A 21,381-nucleotide genomic window follows, 5' to 3' on the forward strand; every position below is an offset into this window, starting at 1 on the left:
CCAATTCTTTCATCTCAAACTCAGTAGTTAGGTACTTTTGAAGATGTTGTATCTCTTTCTGATCATCACCAGTCACTATCATGTCATTAACATAAATAATCAATGTAGTTAGCTTACCATTTTGTCGCTTTAGAAACAAAGTATGATCTGAATGACTCTGGATATACCCAAACTTCTTCATTGAACTTGTAAACCTCCCAAACCACGCTCTAGGAGATTATTTCAAACCATACAAAGCCTTTCGTAACCTACATACAACACATTTTCCAGGAGATGTTCCAATACCAGGTGGGACATCCATATACACTTCCTTCTTAAGATCACCATGAAGGAAAGCATTCTTAACATCAAACTGCAACAGAGGTCAATCCTGGTTTGCTACTAAGGATAGAAGAACACACATAGTATTAAGTTTGGCAACAGGAGAAAATGTCTCCTGATAGTCCACCCCATAGGTTTAAGTATAACCCTTATCAACTAATCTAGCTTTATACGTGTCAATAGAACCATCTGCTTTGTGCTTAATAGTAAACACTCATCTACATCCAACGGCTTTTTTTCCGTTTGGTAAAGGAACCAAATCCCAGGTAGAATTCTTTTCCAAAGCTTTCATCTCAACTTGCATGGCATTAACCCACTTAGGGTCAGACAAGGCATCTTGCAATTTTGTTGGAATTGATACACTAGATAGTTGACATATGTAAGATGCATATGGTTTGGATAAACGATGAGTAGACACATAATTGTTGGTAAGATATTTGGCTTTGGTATGCATATCAGGCTCATATTGTACTTTAGGTTTTCCACAATTAACTCGTGGAGGCAACTGATAAGTAGAAGAATCGTCAGAATTTACCTCATGTATGCCACCATCTTGTACCAAACTGTTAGAAGAATCATCACTGGACGAACCATCATCAGGCAACTCGTTAAACATATCAGTAGCAGGCAACCGATCATTAGAAGGTAATTTGTCAGACATACTAACAGGCAACTCGCTGGGCACATCTTATCTATCGTCAGTAGAAATAGTTCCAGGAATAACACGTGACCGCTCACTATTTGTAGTCGACTGATCAATATAACGCAACATAATAGGTTTTGTTCCCAACTCTGCATGTAACACATCATCCATACCATCTATTCGAATCTGCACTTCACTCCCTCTTTCCCCCTGAAGTGGAGAGTCAGAAGAGGGCTTCACAAAATATGAAACTTCCTCATGGAAGATGACATCCATGGTAATATAAGTTTTTTGAGTCGGAAGATGATAACACTTATAGCCTTTCTGATTGTTAGCATACCCAATAAAGACACACCGGAGAGCATATGCATCAAGTTTACTCCGCTGATGAGAGTAGACATGCACATACGCAATACACCCAAACACTTTCGGAGGAATCTTTGATACAGAAACAAGATAAACATGTTGTTGTAGCACATCGAACGGTGTCTGAAAATCAAGAACCCTACTTGGAACACGATTGATCAAATACACAATAGCCAAAACACCATGACCCCACAAATGATTAGGAACACATTTATCCAACATCAAGGAGCGAGCAACTTCCATTATTTGACGATTCTTCCGTTCGGACACACCATTTTGTTGGGGTGTAAACGAAGTAGTCGTCTGGTGAATAATACCATGATCACGAAAAAAACATGTCAAAGTGTGATTCACATATTCTCCCCCGTTATCAGACCTGAAGACCTTGACTTTGGTCTGAAACTGAGTAGACACCATTGTACAAAATTCTTGAAGAAGTAACGGAACATCACTCTTATTCTTCATCAAGAACACCCAAGTTAACCGAGTACAATCATCAATAAAAGTAACAAACCAACAGAATCCATTATAAGTAACTTTTGCTGGACCCCACACATCAGAATGTATCAAATCAAATGGCAAAGTAGCTTTAGAATCACTTATAGAAAATGAAGCACGATGACTCTTAGCCATGACACATGTTTCACACTTGAACTCTGAATCACTACAAGTGCGAAACAAAGAAGGAAATAGATGTTTCATATAACTGAATGATGGATGTCCCAATCGTCGATGCCACAACCAAATTTGATGTATGTCATCCATTTTAGCACTTAAAACTTGATGATTATTTGAACCAGAAACAACAGTATCCTCCATAGTCAAGATGTACAAACCCCGTATTCTTTTACCATGACCAATTATCTTATGAGTTTGAATATCTTGAAAATAACAATACGTAGGGTAGAAGTGAGCAGAACAATATAAGGTATCAAGAAGTTTTCCTACCGACAAAATATTGCACTTAAGATCAGGAACAAGTAAAGCACAGACCAATGATAAGGTTGGAGTCAGAGAGATAGTGCCTTCACCCTTCACAGGGGAATATGCTCCATTTGCATTAGTAACATACTGATCACGAACATAGTCACATAACTCATCAAACACTATAGGGTCACTAGTCACATGATCAGTGGCCCCAGTATCTATTATCCATTTATTTGTTCCACCAAGATGCATAATAACACTATGATTATATTGAACCATTGACCAAAAATCACGAACAATAAAGGCACAAAAGATACGTAGTGGGATGAAAACAATTTACCAGATACTGTAGCAGAGCACTGTTCACGCACTGTAGCAGAGCACTGTTTTACGGCACTGTAGAGGACCACTGTTCACGCACTGTACTGTAGCGCCACTATTCACTTTTTATTTATTTATTTATTTATTTTATACGAAGGAAATCACGAAAAATGTGGGCACAAAATTAAAGCACACAGGTCACCAAGAGCGAATTGCTCTGATGCCATATTGAACTAAACATAGTAAATACCAATATTAAACTAAACATGGTAAATACCAAAAATATATATGACAATATTTGGGAATTTCTTATATATTCATTAAACTCCAAAGTGGAGTATATATAGGAGTAACAATTGGTATTACATATGTACTTCACCAATGTGGGACAATAAACTACTATTTACACTCTAACTAATATATAACTCGCAACAAATACACAGGCCGTTGAATTTTGATCCAATGACTACAAACAAGGGGCCCTCTGAAAGTTATAATAATTGTAGCCGTTAGATCAAAATCCAACAACCCGTGTATTTAGGTCAGGAGGCTATGTCTCCTTTGCTCAGGAGGGGATCCAAATCCTCATTTATAAACGACTTATGATTATTAGTGCAATAAACAACTGCCAAATGGCGTCCAAACAAGATGCCAAATCCAGCAGCCAAAAGCTTAAGCAGCATGTTGGACTAAAATACTTGTTAATGTTGCTACAAAACGTCATATGGTCATGTTTGTCATTGTCACTAAATTACACATTGATAAGTACCAAGTGTTAAGTTTTATGAATCTTTAAAGGTAACATTGTAAGTTGTTGTCGTATTTACTTAAGGGTCTGTTTGGTAGGCTGGAGGAGATTGAGTCTTAAGGATGAGATTTTGATTGGCAAAGATGGGTTACATAACCCATGTGTGTGGTTGGATTACATAACCTATCGCATTTTCTCTTATTTCAGATTTGTAGCCAATCCAGTTTAGGATACAATTTTTCTCACCAAACATTGGCTGGTTTACAAGTCCAATTTAATTGAAAATAACTCATCACATCCTGTCCACCAAACAAGGCCTAAGATAATTCATCACTAGCACCATTGTAAGCTAAGTAACCGATGTACTGGATGAGGGCATGAGGCCCAGGGCCCATTACCTTTCCAGTTCATTGGTATCTCTGTCCTTAATTAATGAATTATGAGGGCACGGTTAAACAATTATTAATTGGCACTGAATGGCATGCTAAATTTGTCGTCTTATTCATCAATTTCTTTTTTAATAAGGTTTAAAATTGACAAGGGACATGTTTATCAATGCATGCACTAACACGTATCCGCATATCTTGACTGTATGTATATGATCCACGAACGGAAACCGATAATTATTTTTTTAAGAAACTTATTTAAAAGAAAATACTTGGAAAAAAGTTGTAATTGTCATTTTAAGAATGTTTTAAAGACCGTCAAATCTTATCTCGCCTACAAAGCCCCTATTTATCTTAGCCGAACAGGGTGAGAATTGTCAATCGTTGTGCGGAAAAACAAAAATTATAATACCCAGTCCCAATCGCCATCTCTTTCTGGTAAGTCAATTGAAATCTGAATATCATGTTTCGTTTTAGGAGGGTGTATTCAATTAAGAATTTAAATTATTGTAAAAGATTTTGCAAGTAGATACGTATTCAATCAAGATCTTAAATGAATTCATAGAAGTTCATGCATATTCAAGCAAGATCTTCAAAGAGTTTATAAAACTTCATAAAAATCTGAGTGGCTGACACTGATTAGTCTGATTATGTACTGCGATATAAGCCTTGCATAGAAAAGGCCTCCGTCAATTTTTTTGTAACTTAATTTGATTTTTTTATATGTTGCTTTGTATCTCTAATTCTTGTGATTTTTGTTTTTCACATTTGATTTGTATCCCTTATACTCTCACATTCACATAGCAGTAGAATTTGTGACTGGTAGAACATGATATCAATCTTGATAAGTTAATTTATTGTGTATTTATATATATATATATATATATATATATATATATATATATAAATTTTTTGGCGTGTAGTACAAAATACGTTCTAATAATTTAATTTATTTATTTGCAGACAAGGGTCTAATTTAATTTTATTTTTCGCTTGGTTTTTCTCTGTCATTTTTGTTCTATGCCTTGTATTAGGTCTTTAATTTTTCTATACAGCTTGACCATGGCAAGGATGATGAACAATGATATAGATAACTACAACAGAGCTCTGAAGAAGAAAAGGATGACAAACATCGATGATGGACAAGAAAAATACTCATGCTTGGACCAAAAAGTCGTCCTGAGTGTTGACATCTACCATGCCGAAGGCCTCGACGGCCCTAATTATAGTACAATATGTTGTACTAATAGAGTTTATCAACTTGTATTATGGGTTGAACCTGGCAAAGAGTACGAGTCGAAATTTGTCTACGGGTCGCCAAACCCTAAATGGAATCGACAAGTGAATTTCCAGCTCAGCGCCAGTCTTTTGGAATGGGGATCTCTACACGTGGAGATCTTGAAGAAAGATGACTCCGAGCCAGGGACCTCCAATGGGATATCCGGTGTGAGTAGGACTAGAATCCCATTGCCGAAGATCAACCAGAAAAAGGAAGGCAAGTTTGGATTGACAAAAAGCGAAGGGCATGTATTGAAAGCCGAAGGACACATTTTTTTGTCGATGAAACTTGGTCAATATATAAGCTTAGATGAGTAACCTAGTTAGTTAGATAGTTCCTCATGAAATTTGATGAAGGTGACTTCCTTATCTAGATGTACTCGTACAATTTATTTTATCCTAATTCCAGTTTTGGACTTCTTGATACAAAAAAAAAAAAAAAAAAAAAAAACCAAAATTATATGCATATGATGCTTAATTACTTTGAAAAAGCAAATTAAATCTGGAATTTTCAACTTCCTATTCTATCTAAATATCTAAATACATAATAAAGATCGTATACACATCGGAAATGCAAACCCACTTAAAAAGAAAACACAAGAATTAGAAATAACTAGTAGACGACAAAGGGCATGCAAAATAATTGCGATTATGAATATTTGCGATTATTCATGCACCCAAATAATTTGACATGTAATGATTATAGATAATCGTTATCTAAATTATATTGTCATAGTAATAGCTTAATATTTTTTTCCAAAGAAGTTTGGATACGAAAATTTTAATGTAATAACGTACCATTTATACTTGAAATTTATATGGAAATGTTTAGGTAAAATTAATATTTGGGCAGCATATATGGAGAATGCCATCATATATAGTAATTAATGACGTAACAAATTTTCCAAACAAGTTTCAGATAAAATATTCATGCATCATCCAACAAACAAAAATATCCATGCATTTTAGTTTATCCAGTCATGTAATTACCTAATTGCTTGTCAATTACCCAATAAGTACAATTTATATTCGATTTTATATATGGAAAATGTTAGGTAAAACATTATTATTGCCACGTATTTTTCCTAGTTTGTGAGTGTGACATAGTTGACCAATCAAAGATTGCCATGTATGAGGTGGTCGTTGGCAATGCTTTAAGGTGCGGCCATAGCCCGCATGCCAGACCTAGACGCCACTATTTCCTATATATACATGCATCAACTTTCATCTTCGACTCATGCACAAACTCTCTTTATTTTTATTTTTTCATACAGTTTGGCTGCGACAAGGATGAAATCTGCAGAAGAAGAAGAAGAGCACGACTCATACCGGCAAGCCCTAAAGAGGAAATCTGCAGAAGAAGAAGAAGAAGAGTACGACTCATATCGACACGTAGTTTTAAAGGTAACATTGTAAGTTGTTGCCATATCCATTAAGATAATTCATCATCGGCACCGTTGTAATCTAATTAACTTATGAATTTGAGAGCACAGTTAAACAATTATTAACCGGCACAAAATGACATGATGAATTTGTTGTCTTATTCGTCAATTTCTTTTCTATTAAGGTTTAAAACTGACGAGGATATGTTTATCAATACACGCACTAACATGTTTTCGCATATCTTGGCCGTTTGTATCTGATCCAATGACGGAAACCAAGTTTTTTTTAAGAAGCTTATTTAAAAGAAAATACTTGGAAAAAAGTTGTAACTGTCATTTTAAGAATTATTATTTTAAAGACTGTCAAATCTTATCTTAGTTACAAAACACCTATTTATCTTCGCCGAACATTGTGTGGAGAAACATGGATACACTATTATATCCAGTCCCATCTCTTCTTGGTAAGTCCATTGAAATTTGTATTTCGTGTTTTGTTTTAGGAGGGTGTATTCAATTAAGCGAAAATAATTGTTAAAGAGTTTACAAATCCATATGTATTTAATCAAGATCTTAAATGAATTCATAGAAGAACATAAGTATTCAATCAAGATTTTAAAAGAGTTTATAAAACTTCATAAAAATCTGAGCAGCCAACATTAATTATGTACTACGATGTACCTACACAAGAAGTCTTGTACAGAAAAGGCCTCCATCATTCAATTTGTAAATTAATTTGATTTTTTTTTATGTTGCTTTATATCCCTGATTCTTGTGATTTTTCTTTGTTCATAAGTTAATTTATTTTGTATTTAATTTATTTATTTTAATTTTTCTTCGGCGTGTAGTACCAAATACGTTCAAGTAATTTTATTATTTTGCAGATAAGGGTCTAGCTTTCTTTTTGCTTGGTTTTTCTCTGTCATTTTTGCTCTATGCCTTGTATTAGGTCTTTAATTTTTCTATACAGCTTGACTATGGCAAGGAGGATGAACAATGATATACATAACTACAACAGAGCTCTGAAGAAGAAAAGGATGACAAACAAGGATGATGAACAAGAAAAATACTCATACTTGGACCAAAAAGTCGTCCTGAGTGTTGACATCTACCATGCTGAAGGTCTCGATGGCCCTAATTATAGTACAATATGTTGTATTAATAGGGTCTATCAACTTGTCTTACGGGTGGAACCTAGCAAAGAGTACGAGTTGAATTTTGTCTATGGTTGCCAAACCCTAAATGGAATCTACAAGTGAATTTCCAGCTCAACATCAGTCTTTTAGAATGGGGATCTCTACACGTGAAGATCATGAGGAAAGACGAGTCTGAGCTAGGAACCTCCAATGGGATATCCAGTGTGAGCAGGACTAGAATCCCGTTACCAAAGATGAACCAGAAAAAGAAGGCAAGTTTGGACTGGTAAAGAGCGAAGGACATGTACTGAAGGCTGAAGGACACTTTTTTGTTTTGTTTAGGTCAATGAAACTTGGTCAATATATAAGCTTGGATGAGTAACCTAATTAGTTAGATAGTTCCCCATTAAATCCGATGAGGGTGACTTACTTGTCTAGACGTACTCATACAATTTTGGGAACTTTAACAAAAAGTTTCTGGTACTATTCATTTTAACGAAAAACCATATTTTTACACTAAAAAGTCAATCATGGTACTATTTACTTTACCATTTATTTTATTATTTTCACTAAAAGTCAAGCTATTTTCATTAGTTTCCCTTTTATTTTATCCTAATTGCAATTTTGGACTTCTTGATACAAAAAAAAAAAAAAAAAAAAAAAAAAACTAAAATAATATGCACATGATGCTTAATTACTTTGAACAAGCAAATTAAATCTGGAATTTTCAATCTCCTATGATTGGATAGATTCTAAAGATCTAAAAACAGAATTAAGATGCATCTACTCACTCGAAAAGAAACACACAAGAATTAGAAATAATTAGTAGACGACACATGAGATGCAAAATAGTTGCGATTATGAATATCCGCGTTTGTTCATCGTATAAATTTGACATGTAATGATTATAGCTTAATATTTTTTCCAAATAAAGTTGAATATGAAATAACTAGTAGACGACAAAAGACATGTTAATATTCACGATTATGAATATTTGCGGTTATTCACTCAAATAAATTTGACATTTCATGATTATAGATAACCGTTTATCTAAGTTATATTGGTATAGTAATAGTTTAATCAATTTTCCAAAGAAGTTTCTTTTTTGATCGAATTCCAAAGAAGTTTCAATATGAAATGTTCATGGATTGTGACTTTTTAAGTAACCAATTCCCAATACCTAATTTGTTGTCACCTAGTAATTACGTACCATTTATACTGAAATTTATATGAAAATGTTTAGGTAAAAGTAATATTTGGGCAGCATATATGGAGAGTGCCATCATGTATAGTAATGACGTAATAAATTTTCCAAACAAATTCAGTTAATGCACAAAATCAGCGAGGACTTTAGTACAACAGAAAATGTTAAGTTTGTGACCTTCGCTAGATTGCTCCGGTCACTAGTGTGGATAAGTATGTAAATGAATAGAGACAGGGAAGCAAACACAAGATGTACGTGGTTCACCCAGATTGGCTACATCCACGGAGTAGAGGAGTTCTCATTAATTGTGAAGGGTTTACACAAGTACATAGGTTTAAACTCTCCTTTTGTGAGTACTAGTGAATGATTTAGTACAAATGACATTAGGAAATATTGCGAGGGAATGATCTCTATTTATATAAGAGAGTTTATAATTTCATTCTGACATTAACACGTGTCGTGTTGTGATTGGCTTTTGATGTTGATATGTGTCACGCTATGATTGGCTTCTGATGTCGACATGTGTCGCGCTGTGATTGGCCTCCCAGTTGGAAGGAAACTCTTCTGGGTCCTTGACGATATAACGTTAACCAGTGCTCAGTAGTTTCAGGATTGGTCAAGTATGGTACAAATAGTGCTCCCCTAAGTTCCCGAGTGAGGGAAGCTCCTCGGTTAGGGACTTGCAAGATCCAAGCCATTGAGTAATCACGAAACTTCTAAGTACCGAAGTGTGGTATCATTTTCACTTACCTTATCTGTCTCATACGTAGATGTGGCATCTTCTTTGGAAATACTTTTCCTCCATCCAGGGGTGGTATCTTTAACCGATGAAGATGCACAAGGTAATGTATCAATTTCACTTGAAGCTTACTTGTAGTTTCGGGTTTGGTCAAGTGAGATACAAAACCCTATAGTATGAGTCCCCCAAGTCACCGAGTTAGGAGATTTACCGAAAGAGTTAATAGATAAGGTAAGCAATCAAACTTTCAAGCAAGCAACCTGGATCGGAGGTTCCCAAGTCACGACACGTGTCACGCTGTGATTGGCCTCCTGGTTGGAAGGAAACTCTTCTGGGACCTTGACGATATAACGTTGACCAGTGCTCAGTAGTTTCGGGATTGGTCAAGTATGGTACAAATAGTGCTCCCCTAAGTTCCCACTGAGGGAATCTCCTCAGTTGGGGACTTGCAAGATCTAAGCCATTGAGTAATCATGAAACTTCTAAGTACCGAAGTGTGGTATCATTTTCACTTGCCTTATCTGTCTCATACGTAGATGTGGCATCTTCTATGGAAGTACTTTTCCTCCATCCAGGAGTGGTATCTTTAACCGATGAAGATGCACAAGGTAATGTATCAATTTCACTTGAAGCTTACTTGTAGTTTCGGGCTTTGTCAAGTGCGATACAGAACCCTATAGTAGGAGTCCCCCAAGTCACCGAGCTAGGAGATTTACCGAAAGAGGTAACAGATAAGGTAAGCAATCAAACTTCCAAGCAAGCAACCTGGATCGGAGGTTCGACTTCGGCTTCCGGTTGATTGTTCTCCTTCTCCTTATGTCATAAACAGCAACAAGAATAAGGAGAAGCAAATGGAGAAGATATGATATGAGATACTTTTGCTTTTGAAGAAGTAACTTTCCACAAGTTTATTCTTGAACTGGGCTGAAGGGTTTTCTGGTTTCCTCCAGAGTATAAGGCCGACTCAAGAATTTGAGGGTCAAAACAAGTCCATCAAATCAAGAGTGCGTTCGATCTTAATAATATGAGATACTTTTGCTATTGACGAAGTAATAGATGAATCGACACGTGTTCTGTTGCGCTTGTCTCCACATGCTTCCTTGTATCCTTCTCACTTGCCCTATATGTTCCTTAGGCAGATGTGGTATCTGGAAATGGAAGCATAAGATGTTGAAAATTAGTACTCCAGAGCAATGCCAGGTAAGTAATCAGGCAAGAGGTTTCAGGCAGTCAGTTCCTGACTAGAAGCTTGATTCCAAGTGCTGACTGATTGCTCTCTTTCTCATTGTCTTCCAGGTAAGAACAAGGGTAAAGGAAAAGACAGGGAAAAAGCATGATATGAGATACTCTTGCTTTTGACCCTTATGATATGAGATACTATTACTCTGGTGTGGCTAGTTTGCATAGGTATTATTGGGGGGAAGAAAGCTGAGTATTTCGAGAGGCTTCGTTGGGAATGCCCTCTCAGATATGAGGAAGGGTTGAGCATCTTTGCAGGTATGCCTGTCCGTGGAGAATGAAGGTCGACATATATAGGAGTCTCCCTAACAACAAGTAGTAATGCTATTCATTTACCCTTCTTGGTCGTAGCAATATAGTGGGAGCTGCAAGCTTCACGTGTTTTAACTTTATCAGAGCACTTTGAAAAAGTGGTATGTGGTATCTGGAAAGCTGATGTTGCGTGTGAAGATTGCAGACAAGCTTTATCCAAGGAAATCTGGCTCTCGAAGTTCAGAGAGCGATGCCTCTTCGGTTTTCGAACAAGCAATCCTGTCGGGGATCTGGCTCTCGAGATTCGGAGAACGGTGCCTCTTCGATTTTTGAGAAAGCAATCTTGTTGGGAGTCTGACTCTTGAGATTTGGAGGGCGGTGCCTCTTCGATTTTTAAGCAAGTAATCCTGTTGGGAGTTTGGCTCTCGAAATTCGAAGAGCGGTGTCTCTTTGATTTTTTAGCAAGCAACCATACTATTACCCACAAGGGTAAAGGAACAGCACCACTGCTTGATAACTAGAAAGTCCCTATGTGTGTCAACCTCCGTGCTCTGTGGCAAGGCAAATTGGCAAAAATGCCCAACCTTTACTCACATTCGAGAAAACACTCCCAACAAGATTGCTTGCTCAAAAATTGAAGAAGCACCACCCTCCGAATCTCGAGAGCCAGACTCCCAACAAGATTACTTGCTCAAAAATCGAAAAGACACATCTCCCTGAATCTCGAGAGGCAGACTCCCAACATGATTACTTGCTAAAAAATCGAAGAGGCATCGCTCTCTGAATCTCAAGAGCCAGACTCCCAATAGGATTGTTGTCTTAAAAATCGAAGAGGCACCGTTCTCCGAATCTCGAAAGTCAGATCCCCGACAGGATTGCTTGTTCGAAAACCGAAGAGGCATCGCTCTCCGAACTTCGAGAGCTATATTTCCTTGGATAAAGCTTGTCTGCAATCTTCACACGCAACATCAGCTTTCCAGATACCATATACCACTTTTTTAAAGTGCTTTGACAAATTTAAACACGTGAATCTTGCAGCTCCCACTACATTGCTATGACCGAGAATGGTAAATGAACAACGTTACCACTCGCTGTTGGGACAATTCCTATATATGTCGACCTTCATCCTCCACAGCCAGACAGACCTGCAAATAAAAAAAATGCTCAACTTTTCTTCACATCCGAGAAGGCACTCCCACAAAGTCTCTCGAAATACTCAGCTTCTTTTCCCCTGATAATACCTCTGCAAACAAGCCACATCAAAGCAAGAGTATCTCAATGTGGATAATATATATATATATAGGTATTTTGTAAGTATTTTGTATTTCAAAACACGGTGCAGCATCGTCAGCCGCATGTGAAAGCAGCAGTAGCAGACAAGGCACTATTCATTAGCAGCACTAAGAATTTCCTTTGATTTGTGGAAATACCTAGTGGGAATTAGGCCTTCTTGAATACAATTCAAGTCCGCGCCTGAATCTATCAATGCGATTGTTTCGAAACGAAAGTCTTCAATTACTATTGTTACTTTAGAATACCATTTTTGGATTCTAATTTTATGAAGAAGATTCAGAACTAAGTGTTCTGCCTGTGTATCAGATTCTGATTCATGGTGACTACTCGAAGAAGAAGAACTAAATACTTCTTCTTTTGGAGGGGTATTAACTTTAGTGAGTTGTGTACGAATGTCGTAGTTATCAGTTTTTAGAAACTTAATTTCTTCTTTTATTTTATTAATTTCTTTTTGAAGGTCACTGACCGTAATTTCCTTCTTAGTCTTACTAAACTTTGCTAGTGTAGAACTAAGAGAGATTTGTGGTTTCTGAATTTGAGATTGGCTAGTGCCTACTTCTTCTTGGGAGACTAAGTTTTTAAGCTTTTTGAGGTAGAACCTTTTGAGTTCAGTGTCCTCAACATTGCTTATTAGTTCTAAGAGCAATTCTTCTTGTTTTTCTTGTTTAGTTAGTACTGATATATTTTTACAACAAGCATCGAGACATCCGAGCTTGATGTTTGAAGTAGTGTGCTTACTAGAAGCAGATTGATATGAGGATGATGAGGAAGATCCTAGATCATCTTCAGATAAATGACTACTGTCAGTATTGTGGAGTTCTAAGGCTTGGATTAGTTGAAGCTTTTCTTCCTCAGAAATCTTCAACTGACTTATAGTTTTCTTAACTTTACATTTATTGGCATAATGGCCTTCTTTGCCGCATTTGTAGCATTTTCCCTTATGACTTTTGTCTTTAGAGTGGAATTTTCCAGAGGATTTTCTCTTTCCTTTCCATCTCTTCTGTTTGGGATTGTCATAAAACGGGTTTGGTTTGGTATACTTGCCTTTATGATATTTGGAGTAGTTGGTCCGTGGTTTGGAGATCTTAGATCTATTGAAGGTAACTGATTTCTTTTTGAGATTGGAAGGAGCTATAGGCGGTAAGCCATATTGCTCACAGAAGGTTCCTAATTCATACTTGGCGATGGCCTTTTCAGATTGTGCATGTCTAGATATTTTCATATCTATGCACATTTTTAATCCTTCTTTTTGGATAGTACTTATGATATGTCCATAAGTAAGATCATTATATGGTATAATTCCTTCTTCGTTGATTAAGGTATTCCTTATTTTATGTGCAAAAAGGTTTGGTAAACCATTGATGAATTTTTCTTTCCAAAATGATTGATTACTATCATCTCTAAGCATAACCCTTGACATAAATACATCTTTATACCATCTAAAATCACTTAGGGTTGGACACCGTAAGTTACTTAGTTGGTCATGGATTCTGGATGTGATGTTGGAAGGGATTCCTATGAAATGTTGTATGATTGTATAAAGTAAGGTATTGACTGCATCTGGGACACCATGTCCTAGATGTTCATCGAAGATAGGTATTCCTTCTTCATCTTGTTTTACTGCATTTCTTATTAGATTTCTGGAGTCTTCAGTGAGATGTTTTTCCCACCAGGAATGAAGCATTCCCGTGAATCCAGAGGCAAGGATATCAACAATTTGGAGTTGACTAAGGTCATAATTGGTGATATAGCTATTTGCTACCATAGAGATATGTTGGAGTTTATTTAATAACTCTTGTTCTGATAAACCATCTATATTCCATTCATAGAGTTTATCAGATGAAACAGTGAATTGTGATTGGAAATTCCTTTCTTCAAATTGAAGATCAGGAGGTGTTGGTCTGGGATACCAGTTTTTGGTTAGGGATGTAGGATTAGTTCTTTTAATGTTAAGACGTTTTAATTCAAGACTCTGAAAGGCTTGTTCCATTTGATGGATGGAATCAACACTTTCATCTTCTGAATCTGGAACTGAGGAAGGTGTGTCAGAATCATGTGGATTATTAATCACACAAACTGATTTGTCCTTCTCTAGCTTATGAAGCATTTGTTCTATTTTAATAGATGTTGAGGTTTTTAAAGAGGGTGACTCTCTAAAACTAGTTAAAGGTATTTCTTTACTAAGCGGTCTAATTGACAAATTGTCAACCTTAGTTTCAATTTTATCTAACTGTTTTCCTATGATATGTAGGCTTTGGTTGGTAAAATTGTTTTGTTCAATTACAGGTTTGACACCTGCATCTTCCTTCGGAAGTTTGAACGGCGAGGCTGGAATTTGTGTATTCGCAGTACTAATAAGAATCGTTTCTTGTGGAGGATGACTAGAGGAGACAATCGTCTTGTATTCTTTAACCCAATTTTCTTTGGTTATCACCTTCACTTGTTGGTCAGACTCATAATGTTTTTCTACAAAGTCGAAGAAAAATATTTCAAGTCTGTTGGTTTGCATGAAGTCTTTCCATGCCTTATGGATTCCTAGTTTTTCTTCAGTAGTATATTTACTTATGAAGATATTTCGTCTAGGGACATTTTCTAGGGCTTCTATGTCTCTACATAATTTTTTACGATCATATTTAAAAGGTTTTTGTCTGGTTAAAACCAATAACTGGTGATGGACTGGTTCTGCCTCAAAGTCAGAAGCAGTTGGGGATGTTTGTTCATCCTTAGTAGGAATGGATGGGGTATGATATGTAGGCTGGACTACTTGAGCGTTTGTCTCAAGTGATTGTAATTTGAAATTTAAAAGGTCATTTATTAATTCCTGTTGGGTGACAGATGAGCCTGTATCTACTGATTTTAATTTCCTATTAGCTAGGGAATTGATTAATTCTTGGTCTCGACCTTGCCTATCGTTTGGCATAGATCCAGAGAAAGAATTCCTATTGGAAGTAAAGGATTTAAGTGATCGATTAGAATCACAGGATTTTCTAGCAGGACGATCAAAATTAATTTTAACCGTACCGTCAATATATATATATATATATTCTAATAACTTACATATTTAGGTAATACCTAATATATATTGTTGATTAATGCAACATGTCATTTATCACACAACAGAATACATTATTTATTTATAGAAGGCATATAGTACAATATTTTGTCTTGAAAAACTTTGTCAATTTGATTTATTCATCATACGGTTGTACTTATACTGTCATTTATTGTCAGGAATTATTGAGCAACTAGATCCACTGATCAACATTGTTACTGATTAAAGAAGTCTACCAACTTATAGACTGATGAGCCACGTGCTTGTAGTGATCTATTGTCTTACCGGACACCCACTTGCGCCAACTCGATGACCCTACAGATAGCCCCAACTCGATGACCCTACGTATGGCCCCGACTTAAGGACTCGACTTGCAGACCCGATACGCGGATCTGATACATAGACCCAATATGCGAACCCGACAAGCGGACCCGAGTCATATCGAGAATCAACTCATATTGAGTGCATGTCGACATAAAGTAGATACTTGCAATGAGGAATACCACGAGCCAAGCCGCCTTACAGTGATCATAGCCTCTAGCTGAGCCGCCTCGCAATGAGTATTGCCTCCAGCCGAGCAAACACATCGCCGCGAGTATAGCCTCTAGCCAAGTAGCCTCGCAACGAGCATCGCCTCCAGCCGAGTAATCTCGTAACGTGTGATACCTCTAGCCGAGTATTGCTTTATGTTGAGCATTGTCTTGGGTTGAGTACTGGTTCAAGACATCTAACCACTTCGGCGCGTACATGGATTGGATTTGAAGTTTCCAGCCAAAAGACTCTATTGACTGAAGACTTTGGGGATTACTGTTAGTACCATACATATTGGGCCTCAGACTTTGACACATTGAGCCTCAACATTTGGGCCTCATCACCCAGCCCATAATTATGTAAAAGGAGGAGCCCCTTATTCTATAAAAGTGGACTCCTCCCCTCTCACAAGGAGGACTCGGTGAACCCAACAGAAGGCAATACCCTCACAAACTCTCCCAAATTCTCTCTTTCTCTGGGGGACTCCCCCTCACCCTTGTAATCCATACATACAGTCAGAGAAATACAATCAATGTGGACGTAGCCCAAACCTTGGGGTGAACCACGATACATCTTGTGTTATTTACATTTCTTGTAGATTCACGGTCGGATTTACGTGTACCAAGACCTCCGATTTTGTGCATCAACAGGCTCCACACAAAATATTCATGCATCTATCAACAAACAAAAAAATGCTGAATTTTATTTTCTCCAATCAAGTAATTAAAATTACGTAATTGCTTGTTACCTAATGAGTACAATTTATATTGAATTTTATGTGATGCTTGATGGTAGAGAATCGTGACTTGTCATCAGTTGTCCTCATTTTAAAGAAAAAAACTATTGTCATTTAGTATGACGGTCTAATGGTATTCATCTTCACTTGTAAGTAAGAGATTTTAGGTTTGATTCTCGCAAAAAATAATTTTGAACCACATTATTGTTAGCTAGGCTAAGCTCACCATCTCCTCTTAATGTAGATAATATATAATATCGTTTGTTAAAAAAAAAAACTATTACAAACAGAAATGTTCTTAATCCCTAATCTTCAAGGACTCCTTTAGAGCAGTTCCAGCGTGGGATAGACCTATAAACGGGTCGGGTTTACTGGGTTTGGGTTGGGTTCAATCCGATCCGTTAAGTTAACGGGTCACCCGAACCTGACCCGTTAAGCTAACGGGTAACCTGTTTCACCCACTTGAACTTATCCTCCGTCATTAACGCCCTCTCTACATCCGCTCCTTCCTTACTTGCTGCTGCTCGACTCACTGCCTGTCCAAACTCGGTCGGTCTATCGAATCCGAAATTCAAGCTTGGATTGACCGCGAGTGCTTGGATAGCTTGACATGAGCTATGGAAGAGAACCCAATTTGCAACGAGGACGAGTTAATCAAGCTACTGACTCAGTTCAAGGACCGAGTTGCGTAGGGGTTTAACCATGAGTTGCGAGATTTGACCTTGAAGTTCAAAGTTGTCACCTCGCTCGAGTCAGTTCTGTGCAAGTCGACTAGGTCATCGAAGCGAGTCAGAGAACATTGTACTTTCGCCATTGCAGCTCTGATCAAGTTCAATAAATATGTTTTCGTGGGTCAAGTTTTGATGGGTCGGCCCACAATCAGCTCTCTGATGAAAATCGCGTCTACGAACTAGATCAGGGTACTCTGCGCGCTCTTCAGGCTGATCAAATCGTCGCTCGTCGACGAGATCGAGTTCAACGGAGAAATACCTAAGTTCATAAGCTTCCTGAATTCCAAAGATTTAGAAATGTGAGTGATGACGATGGTCTGTGTGTTCGAAATCGGGTATTTTGGGCGGAATGAGGCTATTGACGTTTAACGCAATACTATATGAGGGGTTGATTGAGAAGCTTGTGGAGTTGCAGAGGTCGGAGCATGGCAATGATTTGATGAGGGAGAGCACGGCGGTGATTTGAAATTACACAAAAGTCCTCAATAAACGAGTGAAATGGGTGATGAACGGGTTTCGCGGGTTCAACCAAAATGACCTGTTATTTAACGGATTGACCCGTTAACCACCCGACTCATTTATCACTCACCCGAAAACTAATTTTAACGGGTCGGGTCGGGTCGGGTTGAAAATGCCAGGTCTAGCGTGGGAGCCCTCCCTCCCAGGCAATCCACTATTCAATCCACCCAGTGAACAATAACTGCCTTTAATGAACAGTAATTGCCTTTTGCATCTCCAGTGTGGGAGCCCTCCCCTGGTAATAGGCAATAAAATATTAGTATTTTTTTATTTATAAAATAATACAAAATAATTTTATTTGTAATTTCGGATAAGATTTTTAATCGTTCTCGTTACGCCACGTGTTATAATCCGAAAAATTATAAAATAATACAAAATAATGAGAAGGTATTTATAGAAAAGTAAAAAAAAAATTTAAAAATTTTCAGATATTTTTTTCGGATTTTTAACAATTTTTTAATTCAAATAATTAATCTATGCTGTTGGATTTAAAAAAAAAATTGAATTCCAACATTCCAGATTGTGCCACGTGTTACAACAGTAACTTTTCTTACTTTTAAAACTATTTTTTCTTTTTCTTTTTTTATATTTATTTATAAAGAATATTAATATCGACCGTTGATCTCGGATCGAACGGTTGATATTAAATAAGATTTTATTTTTATTTTTTTTACCATTGAGATCTAACGATCCAAGTTAAAGAACCATTGAGATCGAACAGACCGTGAGAAGCCACATGGCTTCCCAACCGTAACATTCAGACTGAAAAGTGGGCTGCTTTTTCTGAAAAGATGTCGGACGACGCGCCCCCACGCGAGAGTGGGGTGCACGCACTTGACAGAAAAAAATAAAAAAAAGGCCTGCTGCAGGGTGACAACCAATCCACTCGGGCTTGCGGGCTGGTAATTCTTCACCAACCCGGAACTCGGGCCTCCACCTCAACTCGGGCTCCTTCACGCTGGAGCGAATCCACATGGCCTCGGGCCCTTTTCTCTGGCCTGTCCCCCGACCAATCCAGCACGGTGGAGTTGCTCTTACAGTTGAGAAGCGCATTTACTATCGGTAATTTTACTATTTACTTTTTGCTAAGAAAGTTAGAGCGTGCTTAGCATGTTGGATAACACACCAGATAGTTCTATTTAATACTATCCGGTGTTTGGTGCCAATCCGTATTAAATAAGCATCGAATTATTTATGCAGTCCGACCTATTTTATATGACGTGCGTCGGATAACTTATACACTCCAAATCGTCGATATTAATTAGTCGGGTCGCTGAAATCAAAATCAAGCTAGCTCATTTTCCATCCCTCTTGCTAGTTTTAAATTGTGAAACTCATTGTCATAAATGATCTTCAATCTCCTTTTGAGGAAGTAAATGAACATGATAATCTTTGATGAATTGAGTTTTTAATCCGGTACTGCACCAAACGCTTGATTAAATAGTCAGTACGCTCGACTAAATAGTCAGTACTATCCGATGATAAATTATCCTATTTGACTGAAATAGTCAGCATAGTCTGAGCTGCCAAACACGACCTTAATATATAAAGGAAGGTATATTATCGTCATCATTCCGATTGGCACCATCCCCCGTAACAAAGCAACAATCCCACCAATCCTTCTTACCCATTGTCCTACGCACCCTCAGCACCATCCCCACTAGCGCACGTTAGAACAGAGACGCTTTAACCCCATGGCTTCCTCCCGCCCTCCGCCGCAGAAGCCGCTCGATCTCGACCTCACGATCGTCTCCGCCAAGCATCTCAAGAACGTCAACTGGAAGAACGGCGACCTCAAGCCCTACGCCGTCTTCTGGGTAGACCCCGACCGCCGGCTCGCCACCAAGTCCGACGACTCCGGCTCCACCCGCCCGGTCTGGAACGAGCGGTTCACCGTCCCGCTCACCCTCTCCCTCCATGACTCCTTCCTCACCCTCGAAATCTTCCACTCCAAACCCTCCGAAACTTCCAAGCCCTTAGTCGGCACCCTCCGGGTCCCACTCAAGGACCTGCCCGATCAGGACGACTCGACCCGAATCCGGACCTTCCAGCTCGTCCGTCCCTCCGGCCGTCCCCAGGGCAAGATCCGTGTTAAGCTTGCCGTTCGAGAACGACCTTTGCCGCCAGATTACCATATTAGCCCTCCTCCTAGCTACTTTTACGGAGGTGCCCCTATGCCCCCACCGCCTGTTCGCGACTTCAGGTCATACTCGCCGTCGTCGTACAGCTCTACTTTACCAGCTTCCGCTCCTAGTCCATCGGCTTCGCCACCGCCTCCGCCTCCGCCTTACCATTACAGCTCCTATTCCGATCCGTACTCGGGTTACTATCCAGCGTACTACTCCAGTGCGCCACCGCATCCACCAAGGCCGTTCTTCGACCGACCGGTGAACTATGGCGGGCCTAGTGGGCCTTCAGCGCCATTGGACTACTCAAATTATGACCAGAATCAGAAGCCCAAAAGTGGGAAGATGGGATTGGGCACCGGATTGGCTGTGGGCGCAGTGGCCGGAGGTCTTGGTGCAGTGGCATTGGATGAGGGGTTGAGGTACGAGGAAGATAAGGTTGCACAGAGGGTGGAGAATGACCTGCGCGAGCGTGACGAGTACAGCAATTATCATGCCGATTATTGATTGAATCGGGGTTTAGCCGTTTTGGTATGGTTTAATTACTAAAGCGCAATGTTAATTTGCCGGTTCACAGTGTATATGTATATATGTTTTTATGTGGAATTTGGTTTGGGGCTTTTGGATTGCTGAATGAATTAAGACAACGGTTTAAACTTTATTGTTAAGTGGGTGTTTTATTCGATGGAATGAGTGTTTATGTATCTTGGAATGAATTGTGTTATTGATCATCTTGGAATGAATTGTGCGTTTGATCATTCTTGGAACGAATTGTGTGATTGATCATTTTAGAATGAATAGCGGGATTGATTGTCTTGGAATGAAATGCATGATTCATCTTGGAATGAATTGCGTGATTGATCATCTTGGAATGAATTGTGCGTTTGATCACTCTTGGAACGAATTGTGTGATTAATCATATAAATGAATAGCGGGATTGATTGTCTTGGAATGAAATGCATGATTCGTCTTGGAATGAATTGCGTGATTGATCATCTTGGAATGAATTGTGCGTTTGATCACTCTTGGAACGAATTGTGTGATTAATCATTTTAGAATGAATAGCGGGATTGATTGTCTTGGAATGAAATGCATGATTCGTCTTGGAATGAATTGCGTGATTGATCATCTTGGAATGAATTGTGCGTTTGATCGCTCTTGGAACGAATTGTGTGATTAATCATATAAATGAATAGCGGGATTGATTGTCTTGGAATGAAATGCATGATTCGTCTTGGAATGAATTGCGTGATTGATCATCTTGGAATGAATTGTGCGTTTGATCACTCTTGGAACGAATTGTGTGATTAATCATATAAATGAATATCGGGATTGATTGTCTTGGAATGATATGCATGATTCGTCTTGGAATGAATTGCGTGATTGATCATCTTGGAATGAATTGTGTGATTGATCCCGAATAGTTGGTACAGTTCCAGGTTTGGTTGATTGGT

The 21,381-nt window shown here is 38.2% G+C and overlaps 2 protein-coding genes and 1 pseudogene across 3 annotated transcripts; all 3 read left to right on the forward strand.

The window, feature by feature from the left end:
• Positions 1 to 6,256: 6,256 nt before the first annotated feature.
• Positions 6,257 to 8,028, forward strand: LOC126623930 (uncharacterized). 2 transcript variants are annotated; one of them, XR_007623940.1, is made up of 2 exons: positions 6,257 to 6,394; positions 7,340 to 8,028. XR_007623940.1 is itself a non-coding variant. In XM_050292908.1 (2 exons), the coding sequence occupies exons 1-2, from the start codon at positions 6,281 to 6,283 to the stop codon at positions 7,626 to 7,628; spliced, it is 411 nt and encodes a 136-aa protein (XP_050148865.1). In that variant the 5' UTR covers positions 6,257 to 6,280; the 3' UTR covers positions 7,629 to 8,028. The 2 variants fall into 2 exon arrangements, 1 of the variants encoding a protein (XP_050148865.1); XM_050292908.1 differs by having other exon boundaries at positions 6,257 to 6,402.
• Positions 8,029 to 17,036: 9,008 nt separating this feature from the next.
• LOC126614762 (uncharacterized) lies at positions 17,037 to 17,748 on the forward strand (annotated as a pseudogene).
• Positions 17,749 to 19,356: 1,608 nt separating this feature from the next.
• On the forward strand, positions 19,357 to 20,685 carry LOC126623883 (protein SRC2 homolog). The gene has a single exon (XM_050292863.1). It carries the CDS (start codon positions 19,496 to 19,498, stop codon positions 20,432 to 20,434), a length of 939 nt encoding a protein of 312 aa, XP_050148820.1. The 5' UTR covers positions 19,357 to 19,495; the 3' UTR covers positions 20,435 to 20,685.
• Positions 20,686 to 21,381: the final 696 nt, after the last annotated feature.

The sequence above is a fragment of the Malus sylvestris genome, chromosome 1 (genome assembly GCF_916048215.2).
Source record: "Malus sylvestris chromosome 1, drMalSylv7.2, whole genome shotgun sequence".
Taxonomy (NCBI): domain Eukaryota; kingdom Viridiplantae; phylum Streptophyta; class Magnoliopsida; order Rosales; family Rosaceae; genus Malus; species Malus sylvestris.

Coding starts and splice junctions, on each gene's coding strand:
- LOC126623930 (XM_050292908.1), top strand. CDS start 6,281: ATGAAATCTGCAGAAGAAGAAGAAGAGCACGACTCATACCGGCAAGCC. Junction 6,403..7,339: donor GTAGTTTTAAAGGTAACATT/GTAAGTTGTTGC, acceptor TTTTCTATACAG/CTTGACTATGGCAAGGAGGA.
- LOC126623883 (XM_050292863.1), top strand. CDS start 19,496: ATGGCTTCCTCCCGCCCTCCGCCGCAGAAGCCGCTCGATCTCGACCTC.